This window comes from Doryrhamphus excisus, chromosome 3, assembly GCF_030265055.1.
Source record: "Doryrhamphus excisus isolate RoL2022-K1 chromosome 3, RoL_Dexc_1.0, whole genome shotgun sequence".
Taxonomy (NCBI): Eukaryota; Metazoa; Chordata; class Actinopteri; order Syngnathiformes; family Syngnathidae; genus Doryrhamphus; species Doryrhamphus excisus.
Window position 1 is genome coordinate 17,897,111 of NC_080468.1, and position 19,968 is coordinate 17,917,078.

At 51.7% G+C, this 19,968-nt stretch overlaps 1 protein-coding gene across 11 annotated transcripts; it reads right to left on the reverse strand.

Annotated features, from left to right (window-relative positions):
- Positions 1-72: 72 nt before the first annotated feature.
- On the reverse strand, positions 73-19,550 carry grip1 (glutamate receptor interacting protein 1). Of its 11 annotated transcripts, XM_058069361.1 has the most exons (25): positions 16,463-17,732; positions 15,554-16,337; positions 11,588-11,668; positions 11,363-11,498; positions 9,801-9,946; positions 9,637-9,720; positions 9,501-9,576; positions 9,285-9,430; positions 9,072-9,219; positions 8,823-8,992; positions 6,992-7,129; positions 6,687-6,836; positions 6,435-6,621; positions 6,227-6,372; positions 6,046-6,126; positions 5,901-5,970; positions 5,689-5,834; positions 5,459-5,603; positions 5,025-5,164; positions 4,733-4,927; positions 4,516-4,666; positions 3,200-3,238; positions 2,867-2,978; positions 2,351-2,578; positions 73-2,281 (listed from the first exon to the last, which is right to left on the reverse strand). In XM_058069361.1, exons 2-25 carry the CDS (start codon positions 15,687-15,689, stop codon positions 1,856-1,858), a joined length of 3,477 nt encoding a protein of 1,158 aa, XP_057925344.1. In that variant the 5' UTR covers positions 15,690-16,337; positions 16,463-17,732; the 3' UTR covers positions 73-1,855. The 11 variants fall into 11 exon arrangements, with proteins under 11 accessions (XP_057925344.1, XP_057925346.1, XP_057925343.1 ...); XM_058069363.1 differs by having other exon boundaries at positions 7,028-7,129; positions 15,554-17,734; XM_058069360.1 differs by having other exon boundaries at positions 15,554-17,732.
- Between the last annotated feature and the right edge of the window lie 418 nt (positions 19,551-19,968).

Here is a 19,968-nt window from a genome sequence, read left to right on the forward strand (position 1 = left end):
GGTCTCACTTACCAGCCGTTCTCGACACTTCCGGCCTTCACAATAAGAGACATCTAATTGCAACAAAATAAGGGCAACGAAAAAACAGCAAAATACTAGCAACAGTAGCAGGTCTACAAATATACTAAAATTAGTACTACTAATCGTAGTAAGTGAGGACTTGGATAGTTTTTGGTGTTCCCGTCTGCTTCACAGGGAGGCTGGGGGCAAAGGTCATCTCCTGCTACATCCTTTCTGTCGTTATTTACATTATGCAAAAATGCACAGGAGGCAATGACCTGAGATATTTTGGCCTCCTAATATATATTATATTAGTGAAGGACTGCTAGAGGTTGATGTAGTAAGAATAGTAATACTAGTAGTGCAAAGGTACCGAAGCCAGGGTGAGTAGTAGTATTTATTGTTGCTCAGTAGTCGTCCATACAAAGAAGGTGGCGAGAGGACAAACAGCAGGAACGTCATGCTACCAAAGTATTAAATTTGTACAAAAATACTTTACAACATTGTTGTTCCTTAAAGAAAATACGGTTTGGTTGGTGACGCTACATGGAAATGAGCTCCGCCCACTCTCTTCATTTCCAATGGCAGTGCAATGCATGTGTGTGTGCGTGCACGTGTGTGTGGAGTGGGGGCGTGGGGGGGGGGGGGGGGGGGTGTTGAGGTCAAGCATTTAAGTGCAAATTCCTGCAATGTTGCTCACGCACGGACACACACACACACACACACACACACACAATACATGCGTACAAACACAGTGTATGGCTTGATTGCACTCATTCTGAAGCCACGCCCCTCAACATCCTCTGCTCCTTTTTGTGTCGCCTAGCATCTTTGTCAGGGTCTGTGATGTCCTGCTAACCCGCCTTGTGTTTGTGATGCTAGCGGAGCTACTTCTCGCGAGCTTTAGCCAGCCCGGTGTTAGCCCTGTGTTAGCCTTGTGCTAAGTGTGTTCGGCGTCCGCTAGCCAGTAGCTAGCATGATGGCCACGCTGCGCTAAGGACTGGAACGACCAATCACAGAGCAGCGAGTGGTTTCAAGGAGGTTTACGATCGGCGGCTTTAAACGTGGACGTTCTAACGAGGAGAGCTAAATGTTGACACGCGTCACAAGTTCCCCGTCAGGGTTTTTTTTTTTCTACGTGTTAAATGGTTTTAAAATGGTTTTAAAATGGTTTTATGGCTCCACGGTGACGGACTGAACCTTTTTTTCACACCAGTTGCGGTCCAGTCGTCACGGTAACAAACAAACAAACAAACAAACAGAGAAAAGTGACAACAGTCAGTCAAAAACACACCAATTGATTAGCATAATAGAGCACAGCTACTGGAGGGGGCGGGGTCATGCTTGGCTGCTTCCTGGAAACTGATTGGTTGACCCATCAAGGAGGGCCAATCAGAGTCAGGCATCCTTTGATTGATTGGTTCCAGCCAATCCGCTGAATGCGTCTTTCATCCTGCCTGCTTATTGGGTAAGGGAGGGGGCGTGGTGGGGGAGGGGCTTCTCTGGCCAACAACAATGACGCACGCGCTCACACACGCACGCACACGCACGCACACAGTGAGGCCAGTAAGTCACGTGTAAACGTAAAAAAACAACAATTGTTTAGTGTCGTCCTCATCAGTGTTATTTTTTTTTTTAAAGGTTCATGAAGTCTTTCCATTGGTTGGAGTGTGTGGTCTCCATGGCAACCACAGGCTGTGCTTCTCTTGGAATTCCCTTCCAGACCAGGAAGTGAGGACAGGAAGTGACTGCTCCATCCATGTGCTTTCAAAAGGTCACCGCCAGAGAGGGGGTCTGTGTAGCACCGTCAGGGTGGGGGGGAGGGGCGGGGTCAGGTGGTTCCGGGCGGTCACTACTATACGGAAGTGTTGGTGACTAGCCCCGCCCCCAGCCCCTCCCCAGGTTTCTTCCATTTGATGGGAGCGTCGTCATCGTTGTTGTCCTCGGCGGCGTTGGCGCGTGGCTCCGGCGCGTCCGTCTGCCCGCAGCGTCCTCCGTCCGCGTGGTTGCTCAGCGGGTCGGCGGCGGAGGAGGCGGGGTTCCGGCTGATGACCAGCTCCAAGCGGTTGGGGGACTCGGCGATGAGCGGCACCACAAGGCAGCAGTCGAAGTCCCGCGTGCGGACGTGATTGATCTGCAGCAGGCGGTCGTACGCCCGCAGGCCGCCGCGCTCCGCCGGGCCGCCCGCTCGGATGTTGTTGACGTACACGCCGCGGTCCAACACGCCGTCCGACACGCTGAAGCCGAAGTCCTCCGAGTCGGACGACTTCTCCACAGTCAGCTGCAACACACACGGCGTGTGAACACGTGACGCGTCGGCGGCGTGTGACGCCCCTGAACCGGTGCTGACCTTGTGAAGTTCGACTGGGTTCTGGTTGAGGATGTCGTTGACTTCCTGTCTCATCTTCTTCATGGCGAAGGCTCTGCGCTGAGGGTCGGAGGGCAAGGTGTTGGAGCGCGGCGTGACCTGCGGTCGGGTGCTGCTGCGCTCCTGGAAGCTGGCCTGGCGTCCCAGCGTGGTGCGCAGGGGGGCGGGGTCCTGATTGAGACTGAGAGTGGAGCCCGACATGATGGTGGCCTGGAGAAGACGGACCAGATTGGAGACGTCAGAACACGCCATCACGCCGCCGTCGGCAAGCACGCTTAGCCAATCGGTTAGGCCCGGCACACGCTAAGCTAAACGACACGCGTGTTAGTTCAACGTCAAACGCTGCGTTCAAAGACACTCAGAGAGGAGGACGATACCCCAGTGACGAGCTGCGTCTCCTTATCACACTCCTGCAAAACAAGCGCCTCCGTTCTCATCGTGTCATTGGTCAAAAGTGTGACAAAGTCCCGCCCCCTCTTCTTGGACGCGTGTCTTTACCTCCAGCTCTCTGAGGATTCCACTCTGACCGCACGTCTCCAGATCCTCCAGAGCCTGAGACCAAAAGTTCTCCTCCTGGTCTGGTTCAGTCCCATCGTGGCCCACCGTGAACCTGGAGCAGAGGTCAGAGGTCAGCGAAGGGATTCACACACACACACACACACACACACACACACACACACACACACAGGAAGTAGGAGCAGACATGCTGGTGAAGAGACAAGCGGACAAATGTGTCACATGGCACGACACATCCGGCAGATGTGTCACTGTGGCGGGAGGGTCAAAGGTCACCGGGTGGGTGTGGTTAAGGTTCAATGGTCAAAGTGATACCTGCTGTCAGAAATAAGACCGCTGGCGACATTACAGGTTCTGCAGGCACAGACAGACACTGTTACTAACCGCTAGCACGCGCCAGCTAACATGCTACATTGCAACTGCTCCTAGCTCGCCGCTAACATGCGACATTGCAACTGCTCCTAGCTCGCCGCTAACATGCTACATTGTAACTGCCCCTAGCTCGCCGCTAACATGCTACATTGCAACTGCTCCTAGCTCGCCGCTAACATGCGACATTGTAACTGCCCCTAGCTCGCCGCTAACACCCGTCAGCTAACATGCTACATTGCAACTGCTCCTAGCTCGCCGCTAACATGCGACATTGCAACTGCCCCTAGCTCGCCGCTAACATGCTACATTGTAACTGCCCCTAGCTCGCCGCTAACATGCTACATTGTAACTGCTCCTAGCTCGCCGCTAACACCCGTCAGCTAACATGCTACATTGTAACTGCCCCTAGCTCGCCGCTAACATGCTACATTGTAACTGCTCCTAGCTCGCCGCTAACACCCATCAGCTAACATGCTACATTGTAACTTCCCCTAGCTCGCCGCTAACATGCTACATTGTAACTGACCCTAACTCACCGCTAACATGCTACATTGCCACTGCTCCTAGCTCGCCGCTAACACCCGTCAGCTAACATGCTACATTGCAACTGCTCCTAGCTCGCCGCTAACACCCATCAGCTAACATGCTACATTGTAACTTCCCCTAGCTCGCCGCTAACATGCTACATTGTAACTGACCCTAGCTCACCGCTAACATGCTACATTGCCACTGCTCCTAGCTCGCCGCTAACACCCGTCAGCTAACATGCTACATTGCAACTGCTCCTAGCTCGCCGCTAACATGCTACATTGTAACTGCCCCTAGCTTGCCGCTAACATGCTACATTGTAACTGCCCCTTGCTCGCCGCTAACATGCTACATTGCCACTGCTTCTAGCTCGCCGCTAACACCCGTCAGCTAACATGCTACATTGCAACTGCTCCTAGCTCGCCGCTAACACCTGTCAGCTAACATGCTACATTGTAATTGCTCCTAGCTCGCCGCTAAGATGCTACATTGTCACTGCTCCTAGCTCGCCACTAACACCCGTCAGCTAACATGCTACATTGCAACTGCTCCTAGCTCGCCGCTAACACCTGTCAGCTAACATGCTACATTGTAATTGCTCCTAGCTCGCCGCTAAGATGCTACATTGTCACTGCTCCTAGCTCGCCGCTAACACCCGTCAGCTAACATGCTACGTCGTACCCGCTCCTCACACGTTTGGACTGGCGAACGTTAAAAATGTAGGCTCTCACCCTCCGAGTGCGGCGTGGTCCCACTCGTCGTTCAGGCCGAGGTCTGACAGCGGGTTGGCTCGCTGGCGAGCGGAGGCGGGCGACTGGCTGTTGCTCGTCTTGGCGTTGCGCCACTCGTGGAAGGTGAAAGGCGAGGACTGGAAGGGCGGCGCTACACGCAGAGAGGGAACGTTAGCATGTGGCCTCAGGGGGCAAAGGGTACAGGTCATGTGACTACCCGGGCCGGTGAAGCTGCCGTCCATGTTGGACCCGTCCCAAGACTCCACGGCGCTGTCTACGGACGGCAGCGTGCTGAACAGCCTGGACGGGGGCGCCACCATGACGACAGGCTCCTCCTCGTCCCCGTTGTGGTTGTCCTGGTTCGTCCCTGCCCCCGGCCCCGAGCCAATCACGCAGGGCTTGGGACTGGACACTGCGGGAGCAGACGGGAGCAGACGCTAGCATTTACTTCCCATTTACGTGACCCGGGACCGCGTGGTGCGGGGAGCGTGCGGTGAGCGTGCACGTACGCTCGCCCTGCTTCTTGATCTTGAGCGTGACGGTTTCTCCCGCCTGCTGCAGCAGGCTGATGGCCTCGCTCAGAGGTTTGCCCTTCAGGCTGCTGCTGTTGATGGCCAAGATGCGGTCGCCCACGTGGATGGCCCCCGTCCTGCACAGCAAAGCCAAGTCATGGACTGCCTGGTGGCACCAAGGAACAGGCCGAGCTATCTGCTCAACGTCCCAATGGGCCCGCCTGTTGCCCACCCGTGGCCTGAAGGGTTCCTAATCAAGTGGTTGTTTGTCAACGGCATCGCCATGGTTACCCAGAGCGCCCCCCCCCCCATCCAGACATACCCTTCGGGAGTGTTCCCCGCTATAAGTAGCACACTACCTCAGATGGAGACCTTCGCATTAGGACGACTTGCAGGCCCATAAAAACCTATCAACGTATGCAAGTGTAAACCTTTCCGCCAGCCCCCCCTTGGTGAGCGAGGAGATGATGATGGGGTCGAAGGGCTCCTCGGTGCCTGAGATGGTGATTCCTAGCGGACCGCCGTAGCGTTGCAGCTCCACCGTGTAGATGATGCTGCCCGACACCTCCTGCTCGTCTGAAACGTGCACAGCGCCCACGGTCATTGACGCGTGCGTACGTGCGTGCGTGTGTACGTACGTGCGTGCGCTCAAGGGATCCACCTGAGTTGTCTTCATCCTTCCGGATCTTCAGCTTGACCAGCTCCTCGCACTGCTGCAGGATGTGCACGGCCTCCTCCATGGAGCAGCTCTCCACGCGGATGTTGTCGATGGCCAGCAGCTTGTCTCCCAGCTCCAGCGTTCCCGTCCTGGAGCGGACACGCCCACACGTGAGAAGCTCCGTCGTGCGGCTCGCCAGTGTGCGGTCTCCTCACCTGTGAGCCACGCTGCCCTTCTTGATGTCTGAGATGATCAGCGGGTCACCTGACTTCCTGTTGGACGGCGCTGCAACGACACAAACGGGAAGTCATCCTCACTTCCTGTGGACTTCATCCTCGTTTTAATGTGGTGTGGACTCACAGCTGATGGTAATTCCCAACTCCACTCCCGGTTTCTTCGGAAGCTTCACGTGGAACGTTCCCGAGGACGGGATGACCGACTCTGAGAGGAAAAAAGCCGGATAACCTCCAAACGCACCATAAGATAAGCACGTGTGTGCGTGTGCGTGTGCGTGTGTGCGTGTGCGTGCGCGTGCGTGTACCAGCCACATCAAACTCGATCTCCAGGCTGAGTTGCGCGGTGATGGAGGAATCTCGGAGCAGCTGATTGGTTTCTTCCAAGGTGGAGTCTTCAGTCGGAACGCCATTGATGGACAAGATCCTGTCTCCAATCTGCAGGATGCCACACCTGTGCGCACAAATAAAGTTAGTGCCTTTTGAAATCCTCTTAAAGGCACGGCGGCGCTTCACCTCTCAGCAGGACTGTCGGGGTCGATGTAAGCGATGAGCGGCGGCGAAGAGAGCGTCTCGGTGGCGAAGACGCCGCCTTGCAGCTGAAGGCCGAAGCCCATGATGCCGTCGCCGAGCAACGTCACCTCGGTGGTTTCCGTGTGCACCACCTGACCGGCGAGGCCCACCGTGCTGGACGCCAAAGACACTGACACACGGCACATGTTAGCGTCACGACCTCGCGTCGCCATCTCGCCGCGGGGTGAGACTCACGGGAGCTCTTGAAGTCCTTCTTCTTCTGTTTCTTCCTCATCAGCGTGCCCCGTGGACTCGTGGGATACGCGCTCCTGGGCAGCGTGCTCATGTTGAGGGACGACAGGCTGTAGGCCGACATGGAGCCGGGAGAGAACGAGTGGCTGAGCGCTGCATTGTGGGAAACACAGGAGGGTCAGCATCTTTCGCTCTCACGCGCACACACGCACGCACGCACGCACACACGCACGCACGCACACACACACACACACACACGCACGCACGCACGCACGCACACTCCTGCAAAGAGAGAGAAGCAGACGTACAAGAGTTGTTTGTGTGGCGGTTCTGCGATCTGGCACCTGATTGGTCAGGGTGGTACGTGTTGTAGTGGTAGGGTGGGAGGATGGGGGTGGAGCCACCGGTTTCCCAGGGAAGGGGGCGGGGGGAACGCTGCACCTTGACTGCACACACACACACACACACACACACACACACACACACACACACACATGCAGGAAGGTGTTGAAGGTTAAGACAACAGGAAAGGTCAGGGCCAGTGAAACTCAGTGTCTGTACTTTGCTGCGATGCATTCAGGGCCCATTAAACTCTCCGTGTTTGTACCTTGCTGCGGTGCGTTCAGGGCCAGTGAAACTCAGTGTCTGTACTTTGCTGCGATGCATTCAGGGCCCATTAAACTCTCCGTGTTTGTACCTTGCTGCGGTGCGTTCAGGGCCAGTGAAACTCAGTGTCTGTACTTTGCTGCGATGCATTCAGGGCCCATTAAACTCTCCGTGTTTGTACCTTGCTGCGGTGCGTTCAGGGCCAGTGAAACTCAGTGTCTGTACTTTGCTGCGATGCATTCAGGGCCCATTAAACTCTCCGTGTTTGTACCTTGCTGCGGTGCGTTCAGGGCCAGTGAAACTCAGTGTCTGTACTTTGCTGCGATGCATTCAGGGCCCATTAAACTCTCCGTGTTTGTACCTTGCTGCGGTGCGTTCGGGGCCAGTGAAACTCAGTGTCTGTACTTTGCTGCGATGCATTCAGGGCCCATTAAACTCCCCGTGTTTGTACCCTGCTGCGGTGCGTTCAGGGCCAGTTAGATTGTGCGTGTTTGTACCTTGCTGCGGTGCGTTCAGGGCCAGTGAAATTCAGTATCTGTACTTTGCTGCGATGCATTCAGGGCCCATTAAACTCCCCGTGTTTGTACCTTGCTGCGGTGCGTTCAGGGCCAGTTAGATTGTGCGTGTTTGTACCTTGCTGCGGTGCGTTCACGGCCAGTGAAACTCAGTGTCTGTACTTTGCTGCGATGCATTCAGGGCCCATTAAACTCCCCGTGTTTGTACCTTGCTGCGGTGCGTTCAGGGCCAGTTAGATTGTGCGTGTTTGTACCTTGCTGCGGTGCGTTCAGGGCCAGTGAAACTCAGTGTCTGTACTTTGCTGCGATGCATTCAGGGCCAGTTAAACTCTGTGTTTGTACCTTGCTGCGATGCGTTCAGGGCCAATTAAACTCTCTGTGTTTGTACCTTGCTGGGGTGCATTCAGGGCCAGTTAGACTGCGGGTGTTTGTACCTTGCTGCGGTGCGTTCAGGGCCAGTTGGATCGTGTTTGTACCTTGCTGCCGTGCGTTTAGGGCCAGTTAAACTCTCCGTGTTTGTGCCTTGCTGCGGTGCGTTCAGGGCCAGTCAGACTGTGCGTGTTTGTGCCTTGCTGCGGTGCGTTCAGGGCCAGTGAAACTCAGTGTCTGTACTTTGCTGCGATGCATTCAGGGCCAGTTAAACTCTGTGTTTGTACCTTGCTGCGATGCGTTCAGGGCCAATTAAACTCTCTGTGTTTGTACCTTGCTGGGGTGCATTCAGGGCCAGTTAGACTGCGGGTGTTTGTACCTTGCTGCGGTGCGTTCAGGGCCAGTTGGATCGTGTTTGTACCTTGCTGCCGTGCGTTTAGGGCCAGTTAAACTCTCCGTGTTTGTACCTTGCTGCGGTGCGTTCAGGGCCAGTCAGACTGTGCGTGTTTGTGCCTTGCTGCGGTGCGTTCAGGGCCAGTTAGATTGTGCGTGTTTGTACCTTGCTGCGGTGCGTTCAGGGCCAGTGAAACTCAGTGTCTGTACTTTGCTGCGATGCATTCAGGGCCCATTAAACTCCCCGTGTTTGTACCTTGCTGCGGTGCGTTCAGGGCGGGTCGGGCCTGGTGCTGAGGCAGGATCTCCATGCGGACGGTCTGGCAGGAAGCGGAGAGCAGCTGCGTGGCTTCGGCCAGGGAACAGAACTCCATGGACTTCCCATCCACGGATAAGATGTGATCTCCTGCATGGAGGGCCCCGCACCTGCACTCACGCAAACAGAGAGCTCAGGCGGCGGCGTGACGTGAGGCGGGTCAAAGGTTAGAGGTTAGAGGTCGGGTACCTGTCGGCGATGCTGGCGGGTTTGACCTTGTCGATGACGATGACCTGCTTGCTGCAGAACATGGAGGTGGACAGGGCCACGCCCAGGCTGGAGCCCGTCGCCTTGGCAACCTCCACCAGCAGCGGGCCGGACGCCGTGGCGACCGAGTCTGACGGAAGGTGAAAGGTCAGGTGCTAGGCCCCCACGTGGACGTCAGCGGCGACGTCTTCTCACCCATGACGGAAACGTCGTACTCCACCAGCAGCGTGGCTTCCTGTCCGCACTGCTTCAGGATGCTCATGGCCTCCGACAGCGTGTTGCCATGGAGACGGATCCCATCGATGCTCAGCAGCCGATCCCCCGGCTTGATGGTTCCTTCCCTGCGGGGGGCGGAGGCGAGGCGTGAGAGGGTCCGCAGCGCCTGAACGCAACGTCAACAAGGTCGCTCACCTGTCCGTGGGCCCTCCTGGGCGGACGGTTGTCATGACGATGGGCCGGGACTTGTTCCGGTCTTCACAGGCTCCGCCTACTCGACAGGAAGCCGTGTTACGCCAGTGCGGTCACACACACACGCAGACACACCCACCTCTGACGACGAAGCCAAAGCTGCTCCCGTCCTTGTGCAGCGTCACTTCCACCGTCTTGAACATGACCCCTGACCCCTGCACGGCTGCAAGACCACACACCAACAACACGTCAGTACGTCGGTACGTGGGCCGGGAGGGGGTGGCGGTGGGCGGCGTCACGCACACACGGGCGGCAGCTCGTACTCCACCTCCAGCACCACGCGCTCGCCCACGTTCTTCAGCAGGCTGATGATCTCGTCGTGGCGGAACTTGGCCAGGTTGATGCCGTTCACCGAGCGGATGTAGTCGCCCACGTTGAGCTGGTCGCTCCTAGAGACGCGTCACGTGGAATGTGACGGCACAACGCCGTGAAGCAAATCAGCACCACCCCGATAGACGGCTGCTAAAGACAATGGCTACCATATGGGCTAATAGGGATGTCGCTATAGTCACTATAGTCACTCTATAGGGCTATAGTGACTATAGGGCTGCTATATCATGTCAAGAAGGCTCTAGTGATGTTAAAAAGTGAAATTTAGACTAAACGCAGTCTTCTTATGTCTACTATATTGGCTAATAGATGTGTAAAGGTGACTATAGGGGTGTTATAGCATGTCGAGAGGGCTCTAGTGATGTTAAAAAGTGAAATTTAGACTAAACGTAGTCTTCTTATGTCTACTATATTGGCTAATAGATGTGTAAAGGTGACTATAGGGGTGTTATAGCATGTCGAGAGGGCTCTAGTGATGTTAAAAAGTGAAATTTAGAGGGTAGACTAAAGGTAGTCTTCTTATGTCTACTATATTGGCTAATAGGGGTGTAAAGGTGACTATAGGGGTGTTATAGCATGTCGAGAGGGCTCTAGTGATGTTAAAAAGTGAAATTTAGAGGGTAGACTAAAGGTAGTCTTCTCATGTCTACTATATTGGCTAATAGGGGTGTAAACGTGACTATAGGGGTGTTATATCATGTCAAGAAGGCTCCGGTGATGTTAAAAAATGAGATTTAGACTAAAGTTAGTCTTCATATGTCTACTAGGTTGGCTAATAGGGGTGTAAAGGTGACTATAGGGGTGTTATATCATGTCGAGAGGGCTCTAGTGATGTTAAAAAGTGAAATTTAGACTAAAGGTAGTCTTCTTATGTCTACTATATTGGCTAATGGGGGTGTAAAGGTGACTATAGGGGTGTTATGTCAAGAGGGCTCTGATGATGTTAAAAAGTGAAATTTAGAAGGTAGACTAAAGGTAGTCTTCTTATGTCTACTATATTGGCTAATAGGGGTGTAAAGGTGACTATAGGGGTGTTATATCATGTCAACAGGGCTCTAGTGATGTTAAAAAGTGAAATTTAGACTAAAGGTAGTCTTCTTATGTCTACTATATTGGCTAATGGGGGTGTAAAGGTGACTATAGGGGTGTTATATCACCTCTGATAATGTTAAAAAGCATATTTAGACGGCCTTAAACCATTTGCATCCTTTCCTTTTTCATGGGTGGGCAACGTTTAGACCCCCCAGGCCTAAGAGATGTTGCTATATAGGTGTGCATATGTGAAGGGAGGAGTAATGTAAAATGAGAGGCTAGCTTTAACATGCTATTTGAATCAGGTGATCAGCATGTGGAGGAATTGTTTTGGAGCCTTCTGGCATGCACGGTGCTGTGGAATGATTCCACTGAACATTTTGGAAGAGCAACAACAATCCACATTTCCTGGGCAGACACCAAGGACAGCGGCAGCCGCGTACCTGGAGGCGATCCCTCCCTGCCGCAGGTTGGACACCCGTGGCTTGCCATCCTTGTCGATGCCGCCGGAGACGGTCAGCCCGAGCGTGGTGCCCTCCTTCTTCATCAGCTCCACCACCGTGCACCCCCGGAACTCGTCTGCAAGTCACGTGACAAAAACAGCATACGGTTGGCTCCTCCCACACACACACGTTTGTTGTCATTAGCGTCATTAGCATTAGCGTGACCTGGTATACTCTGCCTCCTGATGGCCAGCGCTCCATCTGAAGGTCGTGAACCCGCCGAGTGCTTGGTGTACGGACCTTCATCTGCAACACACAAACACACACGTTCAACGCATCTGCACACCGCCATGATGCTGACCCACTTCCTGTGGCTCCGGAAACAAACCACACACACACACACACACACACACACACACACACACACACACACGGAGCGCCTGGAGGAGATAAAAGCTGAGCATCTTCTTCGTCTTCCAGATGTAGGACATCAACCTTGACTACGCTGGCGGACTTTCCCGTTCTACTGATACTGTATGATACTGTAGTACTGATGGAAGTACAACCTGACACTGAGTACACAAGAGTACACAGTGCGAGTGTTCCCGGGAAACTAGCGTTGGTTAGCTCACAACATGAATATTGCATTCAGACGCCATCTCCCGCTCTCTCACTCACTCGGAAGCTCTCTCGTCCCGCCGAGCACTCCATTGATCAATCAACACACACGCACGCACACGCACACACACACACACACACACACACACAGTGATGCTGTCAATCACTTTGCAGTCAATGATGCTGGACTAAGCAGCCTCCTCTACCTTTAGTCACCCTGCGCAGGATCTGACAGCGGCATTTGAACGACACAGCGATCATGTTGAAGAGCCCCCCCGCCGTCACCCCCACCCCCCCTCCTCCTCTCCCCGGCTCCGTGCGCAAGCAGCCGCCCGAAAACGACGACGAGGTCCCGCCGCTCCTTGTCGTGTGCCGTGAGCGCAGCGCCTCCTCACACAGGAGCCATCATGCAGACGCTCTGGAGGGGGGCGGGCAGGGGAGGAGGAGCGGGAGGGGTGGGGGGAGGAGCGCTGCAGATGTGAAGCGCCGCCATGAAACGAGGCAGCAGGGCGGGAGGGGGGAGAGAGGAGCGGCAGGAACAAGTGTTCGGGGGAGGGGGGGCCTTCAGCCCGCACGAGAGCGCCCCCAACGGGTCATATCAGCGAATGGCAAGATGTGTCATCATGATACACCAAGCTCTGATGTGATTGGTTGATGCTGCCGTAAGGGGGTGTGGTCAAATCCCACATGTAGGTCAGTGTTCCAGATGCAGATTAAACCAGATTAATTTCACCAACTTTCCTATCATATTCTCGTTTTGGCATATCTTTGCTGCCCCCTGCTGGCCGATACCGCTAACCACGCCCCCCACCGAAGCCCGCTCATCGCGAGGTTACACATGTTTATTTCTCCCTCAACGTTGACATGCTGCTGTTGTTGTTTGACCGGAAGCAAAAGGGGTGGAGGGGAGGGGGTACCGGAAGTTTAATCAACAGCAAAAACACAGCTGACTGTGACTCCTTCAACAAAGCATCTGGCTAGCTCGCGAACGCTAACTGTCAGTCATGTCACGAGACGGTATAACAAGCCCCGCCTCTCACACGCACACGCATGGCTGCAGATGTTACCATGGAAACAAGCTGATGAATAATTAAAGAGAGCGAGCGACCCTGCAAAGTACAAAGAGCGATTTTTAGACATGAAAGACACACACGCAGTACTAATAAGAGGCCGGCAGACAGGAAGTGGATGTTTCCTTAATGACTCGCGATTGTTTCAAAATAAATAAAATTAAAAAGGGCGGGGTCGGGAAGCCCTGTGACCTCTCACATGTGATGGATCGTCCTGATGTTGACCTTTGACCTCTTCTAGAAGGTTATATTTTTGTTTACGCTTTACAATTGTATTAGCTCGCTAATTATCCCTCATGTTTTAATAATGAGCATGCATGCTAACACACAAACGTTGCCTTTACGGTAAGCCTAATAAGCAAATGAGCCCAAACATGGCGCCTGATAGCCATGACACGTTTGTGCCACATTCATATGCAAATGTATGCGTCCTCACATTTCAACATGGAGTCGCGACATGTACAAATGTAATACCCTATTATTTAGGGTATATAGTATTTTAAAGCTAATTAGCATTCATTGTGTGAAAATTCTGCTTTCTTCTATTTTTTATCCTATTATTCTCATTCCATTTTTTGTCCTCAAACGCCTCCTTCATTACATAGAAGTGATGCAACATTAGCATAGTAGGATTTTTATCAGTACAAACTCATAGAAACATGCAAAGTGTTAGCATGTTAACATGCTAACTTAGGATAGTAGCATTTTTAGCCATTTTCATAGCTAGAAATATATATAACGGTTAGTGTCATCATGTTAGTTGTTACCATGCTAACATTAGCATAGTAGCATTTTATTGACATTTTCATTAGTATTCACATTGGCCAACGCTAGGCGCTATCATGCTAGGTTTTGCATGTTAATGTCAGCATTTCTCAATGCTAACATTAGCATAGTAGCATTTTATTGACATTTTCATTAGTATTCACATTGGCCAACGCTAGGCGCTATCATGCTAGGTTTTGCATGTTAATGTCAGCATTTCTCGATGCTAACATTAGCGTAGTAGCATTTTTTTCACTAGTATTAACATACACAGACGCTTATATTCGCATGCTCACATTCACATAGCAGCCTCTTTAGCTGTTTTATGGGCAGAACTCATTGAAGCACTTAGCGCTGTCATGCTAAGTGTTATACATGATAGCATCAGAATGTATAGCATAGCACTGTAGTAGTAATATAGTAGTGCTAAGATGTTAACATTAGCATAGTAACATTTGAGCTGTTTTCATCAGTAGAAAGTTAAATAAACATTTACTGCTATCATGTCGCTGCACAGCGTCCGCAGCTAGGAGACCCGAGTTCAATGCCACCCTCGGCCATGTCTGTGTGGGGTTTGCATGTTCTCCCCGTGCATGCGTGGGTTTTCTCCGGGTACTCCGGTTTCCTCCCACATTCCAAAAACATGGTAGGTTAATTGGCCACTCCAAATTGTCCATAGGTATGAATGTGAGTGTGAATGGTTGTTTGTCTATATGTGCCCTGTGATTGGCTGGCCACCAGTCCAGGGTGGACCCCGCCTCTCGCGCTAAGACAGCTGGTATAGGCTCCAGCATACCCCCGCAACCCTGGTGAGGATAAGCGGTAGAAAATGAATGAATGATTTTTTACATTTTCACAAGTATTAACATACACAGACACTTAGCTATACCGTGCTTGATATTGCATGCTAACATTAGCATCATCGCATTTTAGCCGTTTTCCTAAGTAGAAATGTATACAAACACTTAGTCATCATTCATACATTCACATCATGCTATTTCAGCGCGACGTCAGCTCTTGTGCTTCCAAACGAGCTTATATCCATTTCCATATCTTCTGACATTGTCCTCATCTGGTTCATATCGTCTTATGGAGACCCACAACAACATCTAAAGATGCTTCTTCCACAGCTCAGGCTGAGTCTTTTGTAGCTCTGCACACTTGTCAGACGTCTAAACGCAGCACACACACACACACACACACATACACACACTCTCAGTGGACAGGCCTTTGGCTGAGAAGACACCACTTGCTGACACGTAGAGAAAAAGCTGAAGAGACGAGAGACCTGTGACTGGACCATCTCACACACACACACACACACACACACACACGCACACACACACACACACACACACACACGCACACACACACACACACTGCCATCGCTTGGAGCAGTTTGGTGCGGAAGATCTAGAACAGGACAACATTAGTGATGTCTGACCAGGAAGTGCACACGAGCAAAGTTGCACACAACTCCTGTTGTGTAGTTGCTGTGTAGTTGTTGTGTAGTTGTTGTGTAGTTGCTGTGTAGTTGCTGTGTAGTTGTTGTGTAGCTGCGAGCACACTAAGTAGTTGTTAACATTCCGGTGCGGCGTCAACACTTCTTATTAGCAAACAGAGCACCTGGCGGCACCCCCACTCCCCCCCCAACCCCTCACCTGCATTCCTCACTCGCCCGATGCACACCACCATCACAATGACACAATGTGTGTGTGTGTGTGTGTGTGAGACTCACTCAGCAGGCGTGTGTTGTACTTGCTGGTGTACAAGTAAACGTCCGCGTAGCCTTCCTGGTAGTCTTCCTCCGCCCGGTAACTCCTCCCCCCGCGCCTCCTCCCCAGCAAGCGCAGCAGAGCCAGGAAGCGCTCCATCAGCACCAGCGGGCCGGGCCGGGAGCACGGTTAGTAGCGGCGGTGGCTAACAGCGAGCGTCATCGCACACAAAGAAAATCGGCTCACATTTCCTTGGAGTGCTCCTCTCTCGCTCCCTCTCTCTCTCTCCCTCTCTCCCTCTCACACACACTCACTCACACACACACTCTGCAGCCTCTCAGCTCCTGGCGCATCTCACCAACTCAGCCAATCACATGACTCGCAGCACACACACACACACACACACACACACACACACAGCTGCACACGTTGAGTGTGCGTGTGGGAAATGTGCACTTGAAGAATCAGCACACATGACTTTTCCTTCCTTCCTTCCTTCCCTACATCCTTTCATCCATCATTCCTTTCCTCTTTATTGCCACTTCCTCCTAACACACACGAGAAGAGAAATTCTTCAGCAGGATGGTGCCTCCTCCTCCTCCTCCTTTGAGCCTCCATGTGAAATATCCTGGTAGTGACCAAGGTGCAGATGCTCCAGGATGGACCAGCCCAGCAGACATGAACATTATGGAGCATGCTTGGCCTTCACAAGATCTTCCTGTACCATTCTGAATGATTTCATCATGGAGTTAGTGGAGTCATTGCTGTCAGTCCTATACAACACAACCATACCTAAGAAACCCTTACCTAATTAGAACCTTACCTACCTAGAACCTTACCTACTAAACCCTTACCTAACTAGAACCTTACCTAACTAGAACCTTACCTACTAAACCCTTACCTAACTAGAACCTTACCTACTAAACCCTTACCTAACTAGAACCTTACCTACTAAACCCTTACCTAACTAGAACCTTACCTACTAAACCCTTACCTAACTAGAACCTTACCTGACTAGAACCTTACCTACTAAACCCTTACCTAACTAGAACCTTACCTACTAAACCCTTACCTAACTAGAACCTTACCTAACTAGAACCTTACCTACTAAACCCTTACCTAACTAGAACCTTACCTACTAAACCCTTACCTAACTAGAACCTTACCTACTAAACCCTTACCTAGCTAGAACCATACCTAAGAAACCTTTACCTAGCTAGAACCATACCTAAGAAACCTTTACCTAACTAGACCCATACCTAATAAACCCTTACCTAAATAGACCTATACCTAATAAACCTTTACCTAACTAGAACCATACCTAATAAACCCTTACCTAACTAGAACCTTACCTAACTAGAACCTTACCTAACTAGAACCATACCTAAGAAACCCTTACCTAACTAGACCCATACCTAATAAACCCTTACCTAAATAGACCTATACCTAATAAACCTTTACCTAACTAGAACCATACCTAATAAACCCTTACCTAAATAGACCTATACCTAATAAACCTTTACCTAACTAGAACCATACCTAATAAACCCTTACCTAAATAGACCTATACCTAATAAACCTTTACCTAACTAGAACCATACCTAATAAACCCTTACCTAACTAGAACCTTACCTAACTAGAACCATACCTAAGAAACCCTTACCTAACTAGACCCATACCTAATAAACCCTTACCAAACTAGAACCATACCTAGGAAACCCTTACCTAACTAGAACCATACCTAAGAAACCCTTACCTAACTAAAACCTTACCCAACACAACCATACCTACTAAACCTTACCTAACTAGAACCATACCTAACTAGAACCTTACCCAACCATACCTAACAAAACCATAGCTACTAGAGCCGTACCTCACTAGAACCATACCTAACTCAACCATACCATACCCAATATAACCTTACCTACTAGAACCATACCATCCCCAATAAGGCCTGACCTAACTAGAACCATACCTACTAGAACGTAGGGCAGCCAAGAAGGATGTGTTTCTATGTTTCTATATTTAGCCAGTATTCTCCTCTCCATGTTCTTCAATGATTCTTCAAATCCCATGATGGGACTTTTGGTGGGTCTGACATGAAAGCCTGGCATGAAAGCACGTGTGGCTCCTGTCAACTAGCAGCGAGCCACCACTGCCACAAATAGATTGCGGTCCTACGGGGAATAGTGTATAGGGTATATACGTGGAGTTATACGTGCAGCGAGGCAGCTGCTAAAAATGACCAAAGGAGCCTTCATTTGCATAAATGTCTCTCCGTGATGCCATTGGACGCCTGGCAGAGCGCGTGTTTAATCGCGTTCTCCACGCTGCACACACACACAAAGAGCAGCTTACGCCATCGCTCCCCCTGCTGGCGGCAGTGAGACGACGCGCTGACAGCACATGTCATCTGCGTGTAAAATAGGTCAGGAGTGGCAGGTAGCCATGATGCAGGAGATTGATGAAGCCTGAGGGACGCTCTGGACATCTTCTTAATGGATGACCTTCATTCCTAATGGACACACACACACACACACACGCAGCACGTGCACGAGGCCGCTGCATGGCGCTGAAGCCAAGAGGTTTACTCTGTGTGTGTGTGTGTGTGTGTGTGTGTGTGTGTGTGTGTGTGTGTGTGTGTGTGTGTGCATGCTGGGTTTGTTCAGGCAGAAAATGACAATGTGTGCTTGATGCCAGCAGCTTCACCGTCCACCTGGACACGACCCAGGGCTGTGTGCACGTGTGTGTGTGTGTGTGTGTGTGTGTGTGTGTCACAGTGCAACAAATGAAGGACACAAGTCGGCAATAGTAAAATGTTTGACACCTCCATCTCACACACACACACACACACACACACACACACATTGTCCTTTAAGAGGTGCTGATGTCACTCCCATCCCATAATGAACATCACACTGAGATGACTTTGCAGCTACACACCAACTTTTTCATTTCTGCAAGTTGGATCGCGGCCATCGGTAAGGTCAGAGGTCGGTGACGCTCAGAACCGGAGGTCTTCTTCTTCCGCACCAAACTTTTCCAAGCATGCACTGGGAACATCCCCAAACAGAGAGGATACCATTACATACACTAGCACTTTAAGGGTCTCCAAACCTACGTACGTATGTCTTATACTACATAGAAAAACCTTGAAGGATGCTGACGTGTGAACTCCCACATAATAACACACACGCACCGTGCACATGCTCACATTTCATCCAAGCACCAGCTCCAAGGAGGCCGGCTAGCTGGCCTTCTCAGGCCCCGCTGGAGGTGCACCTCCCACGGCCAGGAGGGCAGCGAGAGGTCGGCCAGCTAGCTAACCTGCTGACTAGGCTAACGTGAAGCACCGTCACGTTACGTCACCTTACTTAAGATCAGACGAGCACGCGCGCGCAAGCACATCAACTTTCAAGCGTACCGGCGCCGCGTGCCACAGTTTGAGCCGGTACACGCGCGCGCGCACACACACACACACACACCCACCCTACCGTTGGGTGCGCTCGCGGTTCGGCAGCTCCGGTTCTTACCTCCTTCCTGGTCCGGTTGCAGACAGGCTGGGATGTTCTTCTTCCAGCCGGGCATGATGCACCTCAGGGCGGATAGGGAGTCCAGGGCGGCCCGCTAGCAGACACGCAGCAGCAGCAACAACATGGCTAGTTAGCTTTAGCTAGTATAGCTAGCAGCGTCGTCTTCCTCCTCCCGCTCTCCCCCTTTCTACCTAACGTCGGCACGCGAGCCCCCCGCCTCCTCCCTCCCCCCCCCTCTCTCTCTCTCTCCTTCTCTTTGTATGTGTCGCTCGACCCCCTCCCCCTCTTGTGAGCTAGGCCTTTGCGCCCACAGTGGTCTCGAGGAGAGGGAGGGAGAGGTGACATGATGACGTCACGAAGAATAATACTATAATACTGTATAGAATTATGAGTCACAAATACACTTTATATGTTTATGTTTCAATTAAAATGATAATAGATGTTGCTTATAGTAATGTATTAAGTCGTCATAGCACACACATTTTGGACTACGTTTATGTTTATATCCAACACACACACACACACACACACATCCTTGTCTGGACTCGCCTCTGAGGAATTCACCCCCCTCACACACACACACACACACACACACACACACACACGCTTGGTGACAGTGTTGTTCCAAAGTTGATGACGGGGATGATGGGAGAGAGCGATGGTGGTGATAGAAAAGAGGCAGTGAAGTGGAACATTGCGTCTGACCCCAATATGGACTCTTTCATTCGTTCATTCATTCATGTTCCTATTATTATGACTGACTCCTGAGGCATCTCGTACTGTCATATCGCCTGCGCTCACTACTGCTTCCTGTGGCCCAGCGCGGTACTGCAAGTGGAACCAATACCAAAGCCAACAAATGGCAACAGCGAGCCGTTTTCCATAACGCTTGTCCATTGGGCCAA

What these genes read in the sequence shown, in the direction of transcription:
- grip1 (XM_058069361.1), bottom strand. Translation starts at nt 15,689, where the DNA reads ATGGAGCGCTTCCTGGCTCTGCTGCGCTTGCTGGGGAGGAGGCGCGGG. An exon ending in GTACGAGCTGCCGCCCGTGT is followed by an intron (nt 9,721 to 9,800) that starts GTGCGTGACGCC and finishes GTGGTCTTGCAG; the next exon opens with CCGTGCAGGGGTCAGGGGTC. An exon ending in CCCGCCAGCATCGCCGACAG is followed by an intron (nt 8,993 to 9,071) that starts GTACCCGACCTC and finishes GCGTGAGTGCAG; the next exon opens with GTGCGGGGCCCTCCATGCAG.